Source organism: Sturnira hondurensis, unplaced genomic scaffold (assembly GCF_014824575.4).
Source record: "Sturnira hondurensis isolate 20B ecotype Veracruz unplaced genomic scaffold, ASM1482457v3 Scaffold0019428, whole genome shotgun sequence".
NCBI classification, from domain to species: domain Eukaryota; kingdom Metazoa; phylum Chordata; class Mammalia; order Chiroptera; family Phyllostomidae; genus Sturnira; species Sturnira hondurensis.
Genome location: NW_028092059.1, coordinates 8,658,944 through 8,673,921, shown reverse-complemented (window position 1 = coordinate 8,673,921; position 14,978 = coordinate 8,658,944). Strand labels below are relative to the sequence as shown.

The 14,978-nt window shown below is 40.2% G+C and overlaps 1 protein-coding gene across 3 annotated transcripts in view; it reads left to right on the top strand.

The window, feature by feature from the left end:
- The first annotated feature begins 7,490 nt into the window (after window positions 1–7,490).
- Window positions 7,491–14,978, top strand: part of STAM2 (signal transducing adaptor molecule 2) — a 44,228-nt gene continuing 36,740 nt past the window's right edge. For all 3 annotated transcript variants that reach the window (XM_037027785.1, XM_037027784.1, XM_037027783.1), the window contains exon 1: window positions 7,491–7,731. In XM_037027785.1, the coding sequence (XP_036883680.1) occupies window positions 7,692–7,731 (40 nt within the window). In that variant the 5' untranslated portion in view covers window positions 7,491–7,691. The remainder of the gene's footprint in view (window positions 7,732–14,978) is intronic.

Here is a 14,978-nt window from a genome sequence, read left to right as displayed (position 1 = left end):
GTCACAGGCAGGCCCCCAAGTTTTTATGAGTTTTACTTCTAGAAGCCCCACCAGATTCTCACAGTGAAGGTTTAGAGAAAATCCCCTTATGCTTCCTGCAGGGGGAGGAGGGAAGCAGCCATTCTGAAATAAGGCCTGAGAATTCTGTTCTTAGTGAGGCCTGACCTCAGCAGAAACATGTTACCAGAGCCTAACCAGCCTGGGGGAAGGAAAATACCCAAACACATCCCCTTCTAGCCTTCCTGTCTCTCCCAAGAGAGGAAGGGGTAAGCCTGCAAAGCACTTGTGAAGGGTACCAGATCACAATTGCTAAGACTGGTCAGTTGGAGAGGGGTATAGGTAGAAGGGCATGCTCTGGCTTCTGTAATAGGTCTGGCACTTGAGAGAGATAGAGACAATTATAAGGACTGTGAAGTTGGTTGGTTAATTACTAGTAATGTACTGCAGGAAGGAAAGGATAAGCTCAGGTTAACCAGCATACTCAGGGCACATCATAAAAGCTAGAAGCCTTCTATGGTAGCCTTTAAAGAGACCTTCAGCCCTGGCTGGCGTAGCTCTGTGGATTGAGCGCGGGCCTGCGAACCAGACGATCGTGGTTTGATTCCCAGTCAGGGCACATGCCTGGGTTGCAGGCCGGTTCCTTGCAGGCTAACTACCAGCAGGGGACACACAAAAGGCAACCATACATTGATGTTTCTCTCCCTCTCTCTTTCCCCTCTAAAAATAAATAAATAAATAAAATCTTTAAAGAGACCTTCAGAACTAGGGTTCTTTTGAGAAATGGTTGATTCAAAGACTGGGGCAGAGAATACACGAGATGAGGCTGGACCATCTTGTAGTATGAGAAAGTAAAGACATGCCCCCCCCCCCAAAGAAGAAAAGGATAGAGATGCATCAAAGGGACATAGAAGTCAACTGAAAGAGCTTCCAGTTACCAAAGCTGGAATAATTTGAGCAAAACAACTATGATAGCAATAAACACATTACTGGATTGTAGTCTAAATTATAAAATATGAGTTCATACTCTTAAAAATAATTGAATAAGTAAATAGAAGAGACAAATTTTTCTTACAGAAGAATTCCAATAATAAATTTTGATACTAATCTCTACAGGTAAAGCTTAATTCCCTTGATGCTGGGCTAGACCCTATGATCTGCTTCCTAAGAATAGAGTAAAGAAGGGGGAAAATACTAACTTTAAAGTGGAGGAACTTGGCAAGTGTTACATCTACTATGTGTGGAAAGTTACCCTCACCAGATATCATGTAAATATCCTATATACCCTCTACAATGATGTAATGAGGACAATGGATCTCTGTCGTATTCTTTCTAAAATCCTATAACACCTGCCCAAGCATGAGAAAGCTATGAGGCAAACCTAGATTCAGGGATAGTACACAAGATGTGTGGTCTGCACTTCTCCACATTGTTAAGGACATGAAAAACCAGGAGGGACTAAGAAATGGTTACAATCAGAGGAGACTTGGGAAACATGACAACTAAATGGAGTGTGGTAACCTGCTATGCAAAAAAGAGTTAACATAGCAGGCCTGAGACTGCTATCCTTAGCAAGGCCTGGTTGCCAGGTTGGCTCTTGACTGGCAGCTGGGAACTTAGATTTTAAGAGATTTCCCATAATTCCCTGATACGAATAGCTCGTGGTGCCTAAACTATTCGTACTAACAATGTAGTTTGTGCTGAACACCTGCTTTTCTTTTGAGAGTCCGGACATTGGGTGCATGTTAGGGGAAGGGTGCCTGGGTGACCAGCCCTCAATAAAACCTTGGGCACTGAATCTGCAAAAAGCTTCCCTGGTAGACAGTGCTTCACGTGTGTTGTTGCAACTTATTGCCTGGAGGATTAAGCATGTCCGGTATGACTCCACTAAGAAAGAACTTGTGGAAGCTTGTGCCTCCAGATTTCATCCCCGTGTGTCACTTCCCTTTGCTGATTTCGTTTTGTTTCCTTTTGTTGTAATAAGTCATAGTCATGAGGATGACTATGTGCTGAGTTCTGTTGAGTGCTAGCAAATCATTAAATCCGGGACTGGTCTTGGGGACCCTGACACACCTGGGTTGGATCCTGGGGACAAAAGATGACATTAATGTAAACATTGGTAAAATCCAAGTTAACAACAAAGAATTTATGTTTATTTCTTAGTTCTGACAAATGTAGCATGGGAATGTAAGATTTTAACGATCGGAGAAAAAGGGTAAAGGGTAAATGAGAACTGTAGTATCTGTAAACCTAAGATTATTCCAAAATAAAAAGTTCATTAAAAATACTCAAACCTAATATTTTGGAAACTCATGAAAAATAACATAACACTCACCCTAAAGAGAGAAATTATCCAAACTGAAACACAATGAGAAAGCAAGAAAGCAAGAGAGAGCATACTGTATTTTCTGTAGCTGGAGGGGCACCAACTGTGGTTAAAATTAAAAAAAAAATCAGACTCAAGACCTGATTGTGAGAGTAGCAAAATTTAAAAGAAGGTTTAATTAATAACCCAAAACATGCCTAATAAGTCAGGGCCCTGAAAGGGAAAGAATAAGACCAAGATCTAGAATGTGGATATCTGGATGGATCCTCTCAAGAACTTTGAACTGATAAGATTTCCTGCAATCCTCTAGCCCAACAGAAGTGGAGCACGTACTCTTGTTATAGGACAGTGCCCTCCTTTTGCCTGAAGACCGTTCAGAAATCTCACCTGTGGAAGATGCCTTCCAAGACACTACTTTCTCTTCTCAAGATTTGCTACAACTACCTCCAGTGTTTCTAGAAAAATAACTAAGGTCAATTTTCATTTGTCCTGGAAGCATTGAAAGAACATACTTGGGGATGGATCTTGGTATAGGTTTGGGGAAAGTGGTCTAAAGTAAGGATACCAGATTTGTTCAGTGTAACCCCCAAAGCAAGAAAATCCTAGAGACGAAATTTAAGATTATTTTCTGCCCTGGCTGGTGGGGCTCAGTGGATTGAGTGCTGGCCTGTGAACTGAAGGGTCACCAGTTCAATTCCTACTCAGGGCACATGCCTGGGTTGTGGGCCAGGTCCCCAGTGGGGGGCACACAAGAGGCAACCACACATTGATGTTCCTCTTCTTTTCTTTCTTCCTCCCTGCCCTTCTCTCTAAAAATAAAGACAATTTTTATTTCCTGTTATCAGGGAGACAGGGATTCAAAAGAGATTGTATGTGACAGAACAAGAAAAAAGTTGCATTTCTTTGCACAGTAGAATTTGTGGACTGCCACTGACATATCTCTCAATTGTTCAATAACTTCATTCGATCAAGTAATAAACTTTGCACAGAGGAAGGGAAATACCTACATATTTTTGAGTATGCTTGACATTAAAGATGAAGAACTAGTTAAAGGAGTCTTCAGATGTGCATGCTTTCCAAAGCCCTTTGCCTTTTGCCATGTACAAGCTCCTGTACATGACTTCTTCTTATGGCTTTCAAGTGAAGCAATAGCCTCCTAAACTGTTCTGCCTGGGTCTGCTTCATATACATCATGCACTCTAATGTCAAGTTAATATCTGGAAACTTTTTATTATTGTTGTTCAAGTACAGTTGTCTCCATTTTCACCCCATCATGGCCCCCCACCCCATACATATCCATGGAAACTTTTAAGTATTCTGCCGCTGAAAATCTTTAAATGATTTAGCCTTATATGCTAAAGTTTGTTAAAAAAGAGCTTGCTCTTAGGGTTCTTCCCAATCTGCTTCCTCTTATCTCTATCTAGCCTTGTTTTCCATTCCAACACTAAGCCTTAATCCTAGACACATCCACCCAGAATCTCCAAACATATTTTGAACATCCTAGGTTCAATTTTTTAAATTTAACCTTTTTTTTCCTTAAGCGAGGGTTTTTTTTATTTTTAAAATATATTTTATTGATTATACCATTACAGTTGTTCTATTCCCCCCCTTCATTCCCCTCCACCCCCACACTCCCTCCCCCACTATTCTCCCCCCCTTAGTTTATAACCACGTATCTCAAGTTCTTTAGATTCTATATTTCCCCCACTATTCTCCCCCTCCCCCTATCCATTTTCTACCTACCATCTATGCTATCTTCTGTGCCTTCTCCCCCCTTCTCCTCCTCCCACCCCCCTGTTTCTAACCCTCCATGTGTTCTTCATTTCTATGGTTCCACTCCTGATCTAGCTGTCCTCTTGATTTGCTTTTGTTTTAGGTGTGGTTGTTAATAACTGTGTGTTTGCTGTCCTTTCACTGTTAATATTTTTCATCTTCTTTTTCTTATATAAGTCCCTTTAGCATTTCATATAATAAGGGCTTGGTGATGATGAACTCCTTGAACTTGACCTTATCTGAGAAGCACTTTATCTGTCCTTCCATTCTAAATGAAAGTTTTGCTGGATAAAGCAATCTTGGCTGTAGGTCTTTGAATTTCATGACTTGGAATACTTCTTTCCAGCCCCTTCTTGCCTGTAAGGTCTCTTTTGAGAAATCTGCTGACAGTCTGATGGGTACTCCTTTGTAGGTGACTGTCCCCTTATCCCTTGATGCTTCTAGGATTCTCTCCTTAATTTTGGTCTTGGCTAATGTAATTATGATGTGCCTTGGTGTGTTCCTTCTTGGGTCCAACTTCTTTGGGACTCTCTGAGCTTCCTGGATTTCCTGGAAGTCTATTTCCTTTGCCAGACTGGGGAAGTTCTTCTTTATTATTTGTTCAAATACATTTTCCACTCGTGGCTATTTCTTTCCCCCTTCTGGTACCCCTATAATCCGGATGTTGGAATGTTTAAAGATGTCCTGGAGGTTCCTAAGCCTCTCCTCATTTTTTTGAATTCTCATTTCTTCATTCCTTTCTGGTGGGATGTTTTGTTCTTCCTTCTGGTCCATTCCATTGATTTGAGTCCCAGTTTCCTTTCCATCACTATTGGTTTCCTGTGCATCTCCCTTCATTTTAATTAGTTTAGCCTTCATAAGTTCCTCTAATTTGTGACTTTGTTCCTCTAATTGGTGACTATAATCTACCAGTTCTGTGAGCATCCTGATAAATAGTGTCCTGAATTGTGCTTCTGAGAGGCTGGCAATTTCTCGGTTGCTTAGAGTTATTGGCTCTGGGACTTTGAGTTCTTCCTGCACCATCTTTTGGGCTGTTTGTGCCTGTTCTGTAGCAGGATCAGAGCCCTAAAGTGTTCACTAGAACAGGGCAACTAAGTCGCTGGGTTGTGACGTTGTATGTGGGGGAGGGGTCAAAGTGGGACAACGGCTTCCCGTCTGCCGCCTGTCGCCGCGGCCCCGGCGCCACAGCCACCACCGTCACCAGGCCCATGTGTTTCGTTCCACTGCATGCAAGTGTGCCACCGCCCTCAGCCCTCCACCACTGGGTTCGCCCCCTGGGGCCTGTGTGGTCCATCTCACTGTGCACGAATGTGCGACCACGGTCAGTCTGCCCCACACCCCGCCTGGTTCTGGGCTGCCTGTGCACCTAGGTCGGTGGATCTGTCCTGCCCGACCCAGCTCCACTGCTGGCTCCGCCTCTCTTACCGTCCCGTTGAACAGTTCGTAGTTGTCGGACTTCCATATAATTCCGTTTTCTGGTCTTTGGGTGTGTCCTAGTTCTCCAAACCTTTGTTGTAGTCAAACTTGGTTGTGGGAGAAGGCACAGTGTTTCCACCTATGCCTCCATCTTGGCGGAAGTCCTAAATTTAACCTTTATTGTATTTTTTCCATTACTATTTAGTCCCCTTATAATCCCCTCCTCCAGCAATCACCTTGCAAATCAGTTCCTTTCATAAATATTTATTTGTGCAACTATCTTTATAGTATAAAATGCAACCACCTTCCTGATCTACAGCGTAAGGATTCTCTCCTCTATATCATTGTACCAGAGGTTGTAAAATGATTTTGACTGTTAAAATGTTAAAGTAATTCTTTAACATTTTAAAGAATTTAAAAGTCATTTAAGTCATCTTAAAATTGGAAGCCCTAGTATGGCACACACTTCAAATGGCTGAAGTTTACTAGTAGTTATTCATTTTCAGATACACATTGTTGGGTTAGATAGTCATGGCTACATTTAGAAAGTATTTACTGAGCACCCATTACTTGCCAGGCACTGTTTTAGATGCTGGCAATACAGCAATGAACAAAACTGATCATGGAATTTATATTCGTAAGAGGGGAGACAGAAAAATGTAGTAAGTAAATTATATACTAGGAAGTGATAATGCTATGCAAAGATAAAGTAGGGTTAGGGAGATGGAGTATTTGTGTGAGAAGGGCCTTGTACTTTTACATTCAGATACCTGGCTGGATCCATCCTCAGATCCTGAGAATCTGAGTTTGTGACCCCAACTATACAGTAGTCCACCCTTATCTGCAGTTTTGCTTTCCATGGGTTCATTTATCCGTGGCCAGTCGTGGTCTGAAAATATTAAGTGAAGTATTCAAGAAATAAATAATTTGTTAAGTTTTAAAATGCAAGCCATTCTGCATAGCATGATGAAATCTCCAGCCATCCTGCTCCAGCAGGCTGGGACTTGAATGTCTTTGTCCAGCATATCCAAGCTGTGTGTGCTGACCCTCCATTAAGCAGTTAGCAGCCCTCTCCTTAGTAGGCTAATTTGTGCTATCACAGTGCTTGTGTTAAAGTAAACTTTATTTCACTTCCTCATGGACTGAAAGCCATTGTGATAACTTTGATTACAGTATAACTTCAATTTTGCTAATGATCTCTTACTATACCTAATTTATGAATTAAACTTTATCATAGGTATGTATGTGTAGGAAAAAAACATCAGTAATGTTTCAGGAACATCAGTAATATCCAAGGCTTCAGGAATCCAATGGAGGTCTGGGACTGCATCCCCCTCCAATAAGGAGTATATCAGGATTGTCACACACTGTTATGTATATACTACTGTCAGCAGCTTGAAGGCAGGGAAGTGTGCCTCATTCCTCTTCGGACTCCTCGAGTACAGGCAGCAGTATTTTCCCGGCACCAACACGATGGAAGCAAAACGTTAGGAGTCCCCAGAATCAAAGTTACGTTGACCTCCGCAGTAGGGTTTAAGCAGTAAGGAGGGCGCAACACCATAAGACCCCTGAGAGAAGAAACCTCTTGGCCACTTTCAAAGCTCCCTCTATGACGCGGCTCCATCTGTTTCCAGGGCAACAGGCCAGTGATAAGAATCCAACAGCGGGTACACAGCCACTTGGAGGAACCAGCCTGCCGCTTAGGAACCCACTATTTTGCCATTTGAAGCCACAGCCCCACACAGGAAACGCCTGACATTCCAGTACCCTAACACCCTACGGCGGTGCCGCAGGCACCTTAGCTTCGACTGTCTGGTCTTACCCAGTTCTCGGAGCAACAACTTCCGGCCTCCTAAGGCCCCCTACACGCCTAGTCTTGCAGGGGTCCTACAGCAATGGAAAGGTGCCCGCGGCGAACGCCTGACCCATGCAGGGACCTTGAACAAGGGCTGTCTGTTCCTCCTGGCAGGCGGCGCTTAGAGGAGCTGGGGCACAGTTGTGGGCGGAACGCAGGTCCGGAGCTGGCGAGTCAGGCGGGATTTGGGTAGGTGCCGTGGCGGAAGTAGTTGGACACCGTGGGAGCTGAGCCATCTAGGAAGGCGCGGCTGTGGGTCAGCTAACCTCGAACGGCTCCCTGTCTCAGCCAGACCACAGCGAGTAGGGTTCGGCTATCGGGGAAATGCCTCTGTTTGCCGCCAACCCCTTCGAACAAGACGTGGGTAAGCGCTGGTTCTGGGCCCGGCTGCTGTTTGTGGCACTGGAAAGTGGGCGGTGGCAACTTGGGGTACTGGAGGGGGCGGTGCCGCTGTATCGAGGCTGGGAGGGTCACTTCGCCCTGGAGAGTGCTCTCTGCCCCCGCCGACCCGCCGCAAGATTGGGGATCCCGAAAGAGGACCGACCATTCCCCTAGCCAAGCTCAGGCTGGGGAAGAAGAACCTGGGGCTTGCTGGAGGGGTAATTAAGCAGTTAGGAAGTTGACAGTATAAACTTTCTGCTCCCTATAGAGCTGGCTAAGCAACCCCCACCCTTTTAGGAGATGATGCAAAAGTGAAGACCCTGCTGTCTAGACACCTAGACAGGGTGTCTAACCCTAGACACCTTGACTTGCCCGCATTTAGTAGGAAGAACCTATGTCACCTCGCTTACCTGAAAATTTATCCAAGCCCTGATAGCATAACTTCAGGATTTATTTACACCAGTGGGAGGTGTTATTCTCTATCAGCGGATGGAGCAAGTGCTATGAAATATTGTTTTGAAGTATGAAAAGGAAGACAGTCCAGAACAACTAATGTTTATTTGTTGGGGGTAGTAGGAGCGCCTCTGTCTCAGTGACCGAGAAAAAAAATGGGCTTGTTTTTTATTTTGGGTAGTAGAGTAATAATAAAACAAACTGGCTAAGTGAGATTTTTGTAGCAGTCGTTTACAGAACCCTAGGTAGAGTTTTAGGACCTTGTGGAATGAAAAAACACATGGCTGAAAACCACCAGAGTCACCCAGATACTTCACATTAGAGCAGTGAAAGTTACTTGTTTCATAGTACAATTTTCTAATTATAAGGAGACTAGAAAGGGCCCGATTTTGATATATCATGTGATTCCAAAAGCATGCTCAGCAGTCAAATACAATGTGTAAGTCGCTTCCATTCCCAGAGAGCTAAAAATTTTTATAATGGCATCTTGATCCTAGAGTTCCATAATTTTGTTCAACTTCTTTATCTTAGTAGCTTAATACAGATGACTGGCATAAGTCTAGGAAGCTTCTGCTTTTGGAACACCTAATGAGGTTTTCCCTAGTTGCAGTAAGACTTGTATTTTTTATTGCTGGTGGGAAGACTTTAATTTTGTCCTAGTGAAATAAAACAAAGTGCAAAGTAGAAAAGACAAGTGATTTTCAAATTTAAAAACTTTGAAACTTGTTCTTCAAGGGAAATCTGTCATGGAAACGTATGGTTTTTTTAATGAAAACTTCTAAAAGTACGTTGAATTACTCTGCCTGTTTAGCTTTTCTGAACCTTCAGTGGCTTCTGAGGTTCCTCTCCAGTTTAGTGGATAACAGTTTAGTACCAATGTAGTAAAAAAAAAAAAGGCAGTGCTCTTCAGACATATAGATACTACTGTTGTTATACTATTTCATGGGCAGTGTCATTAAACAGAGCTTCAAGTACTTATTCGTTAACTCAAGTATGACAAAGTCATTATCCAAAAGGCAGTTTAAAGGTAAAAGAGCAAATTTGATTGAGGCTCATCTGTAACTTCTTTTAGACAAATGAATGGAATTAATAGAAAAAGTGGAATGAAATGCTCAGGAGTTCAAGTTATCCTTAAATCTGTATCATAGGAGGAAATTATGTTATGCATTTTTCATAACTTAAAGCTCCTTTATTTAAAAAAGATTATATTTATTTTTAGGGACAGGGGAAGAGGGGGAAAAAGGGAGAGAAACATCAGTGTATGTTTGCCTCTGGCACACCTGCCAGCAACTCAGGCATGTGCCCTGACTGGGAATCGAACTGGTGACCCTTTGGTTCCAGGCTGGCGCTCAATCCACTGAGCCACACCAGTCAGGGCTAAAGCTCCTTTTAATTTGAAATAGTTAAGTAATGCAAGCAAGTCATTATTTAACTTTTGATGTCTATAGGAATATTCCTGTGCCATGACACTGTCTTTCACCTACTCTCTTTGATCAGTCAGATTTTTACTGTTGCTTCTTTTTTGTCATATCTTTTTTCACTTTCCATTCAACAAGCACGCATGGAATGATTACTGTGTATCAGACATTTTATTAAGTTCTGGGAACACAAAAATTTAATAAATGGACTGAATTCCTACTGTCAGGGAAGTCAGTCTAGTGGAGGACACATACATACATAAAAAGGTAATTGTCATATAGCATGATTATTATAGTACTAGAATTACATAACTTTATATTTAGTTATTATTTAGTACTAGAATTACATAACTAGAATTTACTTTATATTAGCTAGCTTCATATACGTGCTCCCTTTGTTTAAAACAGTTGTTGTCCCCGAAAAGAAGATAAGAACCTCTGGGCAGACTCATTCTCTGTAAAGGTGTTGATGCTGTCCTCTCTTTCTCCCCCACTTTTCTATCTGCAGGAAGTGACTTTACATCTTACTATATATGTATGGTATGGTCATTTTATAATTAAAGGTCTTTAAAGATAGAACTGTGTTCCTTTGGTTCATATAGAGTCTCACCAAAGGGTGAGCAGTCTTTCTGACATTTATTTAGGGAAGAAACTCTTTACTCAGATTCGGAGAAAAAGCTGTAGTAGGTCAAAATATCTAAGAAGGCATTCCTGAGTTGATTATGGTATATGCCGTATGAAATGGAAGCAGGCCAAAGGCCAGGAAGTTCTTATTTTTTTCCAGAGTCAGAACTTACAAACCCAGATAGGTACGCTAGGAATGGTAGCATTAGAGCACTTTAAATATTTATTGGATTTGTTTAAGTCTGAATTTATTTATTTTTTGTTCAGTAATATTCCTTTGAAGCTGTGCTGAGGAAAAAACAGAAATCCATACCCCAGCATCTTAAGGAGAAATGTGAGGTTCGTGATGTGGAGCCTGATTGGTGCAGTCTTCTTAGGCCATTCCAAGGGGAAGTGAGACGTGGGGGAGAGCCATAGTAGGAAGGTTTAGTGGTTAGTGTCAACTAACCCATATTCTGGGCCAACTTTTCTAATTTCACTACATTGATTCCTTACTTATGACTTGTCTGTTCTGCGCCTGACTCCAGTTCTTATTTGCCTTTTTTCTCCTTACCCGGTCCATGCAATCTCTTGCCAGGTTCTGCCTCTGCCATTTAATATTTGCTGATAGACTTGCTTTTCCCAACAACCTTGGTATCTGCTTCCTTAAAGATACATTCCCTTGTGTCCCAGAGAGCTGACCTCAAATTCTACCTCTAAAATTCTGGCACAGTGGATTGAAGTGTGAATTTTTATCTTAAAAGGAGACATTCCAAGTGAAATTTGAATGTGTGTATTACTGTATTTTTGGCTTGTGTTGTTACAACTCGACAATGAGGTAGCTTGGGGCTTTTATTTTATTTTATATTATTTATTTTACTTTATAAGAAACCTTAACATAAAAATAGTATTTGATAGCACTTCAGTAATACAGATTTGTTTTATATGTATGAATTTATAACGTTTATGTACTAAAGTTAATTCTTGAGCACAGTGAGGTTCTGTCCTATTTATTTCCAGATTTAAACACTCTCTAAAAAACTATAAACTCTGTTTTATAATGTATAATAAACTCTATTTTATAATATATTGTTAACCATTGAACAACATGGTGGTGAGGATTTCTGACCCACTGCACAGTCAGAAATCCTCATATGACTCCCCCCAAGCTTAACTACTAATAATCTACTGTTGATTGGAGGCTTGACTAATATCATAGTTAACACATGTTTTTGTATGAGTATTACATACTATATTTTTACAGTAAAATAGAGAGAAAATGTTATTAAAAAAATTACAAGGATTCCCAGTCAGGGTACATGCCTGGGTTGCAGGCCAGTTCCCATCAGGGGACTCATGAGAGGCAACCATACATTGATATTTCTCTCCTTCTCTCCTTCCCTTCCCCTCTAAAGATAAATACATAAAATCTTAAAAAAAAAATTATAAGGAGCCCTGACTGGTGTGACTCAGTCGGTTGGGCGTTGTCCTGCAAACCGAAAGGTTGTCAGACTGATTTCCCAGTCAGGCACGTGCCTGGGTTGTAGGCCAGGTTCCTGGTTGGGGGCAAGTTCGAGAGGCAGCAGATCCATGTGTCTCTCCCTCTCTTTTCCCCTCCCTTCCCCTCTTTCTAAAAATAAATAAATAAAAATCTTTAATAAAAAAAATCATAAAGAAGAGAAAATACATTTACGGTGTTGTACTGTATCAGTACTGTAAGTTTATGTCATCTGTTTTAGGTTTTGTGGTTCATCTGCAAGTTTTTTCAAATTGTCAATGGGAAAAAAAATCTGTGTATGAGTGGACCCATGTAATTCAAACCGATACTGATTGAGGGTCTACTGAATGTACTCTGCATATAAGTATACAGTATTGTTTTTTCATGTTTTTAAATTTCATAAAAGGTGTTATTGCTTGCATTTCATTTGCAACTTGTCATTCAGCATTTTTAATAGTTTTGTCTCTAGTTTGTTAATTTTAAGACCTGTGTGGTGTTCTACTCTATGAATATGCCATATTTTTAATGGCATATTAATGGACATGAAACTTTTAATGGACATGGGCAAACTACTATTAATGGACATGAAACTTTTTCCAGTGTTTTGCTATTACAGACAGTATTTCAGTGAAAATTCTTATCCATGTTTTCTTGTTCACATGATTGAGAGATTCTCCAGGAATTGTACCTTGCAGAGGAATTTCTTATTAAAACTGTGGATAGTGCAGAGCTGCAAAATGCTGACTTTTCGATGGCAGCATTACCCTTTTAAGTGTTTGGGGGAGATTTTACTCCTACCAGCAGTGGAAATAAAGTCCCTGTGTAGTCAACATTCTCATTAACACTGGGTGTTGTCAGGTTTTTACATTTATGCCAGTGTGATGGGTGTTAAATAGGGTGTTGTTTTCATTTTATTTCAACTTCGTTGCTAGTGAAGTTTAGCATCTTTTCATATATTTCTTGGTCATTCCATTTTATTTTTCTATTAAAAAATGTTTATGGCAGCTGTTACTGTTCCACTTTCCTCATTACTTTTATTTATTCTGTACAGTTATTTTTCTTGATTTTTAATGTACCATATACATTCTCTACTGATCTTTCATTGGATATAAAAATTGCAAATATAGCCCTGGCTGGTGTAGCTCAGTGGATTGAGCACAGGCCTGCGAAACAGAGGATAGTGGTTCGATTCCCACTTCAGGCCAACTCCCAGCAGGGGACGCATGAAAGGCAACCATACATTGATGTTTCTCTCCCTCTCTCCTTCCCCTCTAAAGATAAATAAATAAATAAATAAATTTTAAAAATTGCAAATATATATCCCAGTTTGTTTCTTTTTAAAGTTTCTGATGTTTTTTATTGAGTATTTGTTTTAATTTAGTGATATCATCTTTCTCCCCTGATTTTATTTTTCTTATTTAAGGATTCTTTCTCTAACCTGATTTTATAAGCATTTTATCATATTTTCTTCTGAAAGTTTCATGGAAGTTTTGATTTTCACAGTTAGGTCTTTCATCCACCAGGACTCAGTATTTATGGAATGTCCAAGGAAGGATTTGATTGGATAGTCAGTTGACAATAGACAGAGATCAGGTTTATCTAGTCACTGTTTACTGATTGTCTGTATTTGGAAGTTCTCCTTCATTGTCTGTGAAGGAGAACGCTCTCCTTCATACAGTATTTCCTTTTATGAGGCCTGTATCTGTGCTTTCTGTTCTTCTGCACTGTTCTCTTTAGCTTCTGTGCCCCAACACCACATTCTAATCTCAGTGACTTTTGTAAGTGGTAGAGCAAGTCTCTTACCTTGTTTTCCATTATTTTGATAGTCTTACCTGTTTTGGGCCTTTGTTCTTTCATATCTGTTTTTGGTCAAATTGGTCTAATCATAAAAGGGAGTTTCTTTTAGGCTTTTTTAGGATTTAAGAGAAAAAACATCGTAATTGATATTTTGTTTCATATGAACTGATGTTATTTAAAACATTCACTTTTACTCGTTAGTAGTAATATTTAATTCTAAGTTTACTTAGACTATGGTTTGAAAGTAAGGCAGGAGGGCAAGAGGATGATTTTTCTAGCAGAGAATATACGATATAATAGTACTGTAGCAGTGTACTGAGGTGGATGTGTCTCTGCGTTGCTTTTTTGTTTGTCTTAATGAAAGGACCTGAGAGATGTTCTTAATGTTAAAAGACTGCATCTTGTTTATAAGTATGTGGACTAGACTGTCAAACACCTGTCACTTGACAGCTGATCGTTCTAACCATCTATCATTCAGGTATGAAAACAAAACTTAAAGATATATCATTTACCTTCTGTTATTTTTTCCCCCTTTTTGGTTGCCTTATGTGTCCAGATCTAACCTCCCTCCCTCAGCTTGGTTTTTCTACTTTTCTTTTTTTACAAAAATTTAAAATGTATTTTTGCTTACAGTTTTTTTTCTGTTTTAAATAGCCAGTTAGCAACATTGGTGAGAATATTGTTTCTAGAAACCTGAGATACTTTGGCATTGCCCAAGCATTCTTTTCCCGTATCCTTCCTTTTTAGCACTGAGTTTCACACTGGCTTATTGGTATTTCCAGGTCTTCCTTTGGAGTAATAAACATTGCTCCCATCTTCTAGACTACCCTTATGTTATTTTCTTAATGGACCTATACCTGCCTAGGCTTAGGGGATAAGCATATCTCTGTTTCTGTGACACCCTGCAGAACACTTAAGGTTTTTTACTCTTGAGACCTGTTTGTGACAGCTATTGCTGTTCTACTCAAAAAGGGCTTTTTTTAGTTTCTTCTAGTTAAGGAGTGTTGGAAATTGAAGATCCTGGGAAGTAATTGACTGACTTTTAATGAACCTCAGAAGTTGTACTTAGTAGGTCTCTTATAAAAGCATGAAGGGAAATGATGAATGATTTAAAAATTTTGTTACGCATGAGAATCCCTGTTGTTTAGTATAATTTTTAAATGATAGAATATACAAAAAAGTCATTAGAAATTTTTTTGTAACTGAAAACTTGTAAACTTTTTCTTAGTGAATGCACTCATATGAAGCACTTCTTTACCAGTTTTCATTTGCTTTGTGAGAAATGTAGTGACTCGATTTTAGTTCATTTGAACTAAAAGGAACTTGTATTGTTATCTGGAGCAGGTTCTTTTGCTATCATGTGTCGTAAGATGAATTGTCTTCATATCCTTTTCTAAAAGCTAAGCTTAAATACTTAAAGAGATCTAGCACACTCAGTGTTTTGGTTGTCCTGCTAGTACT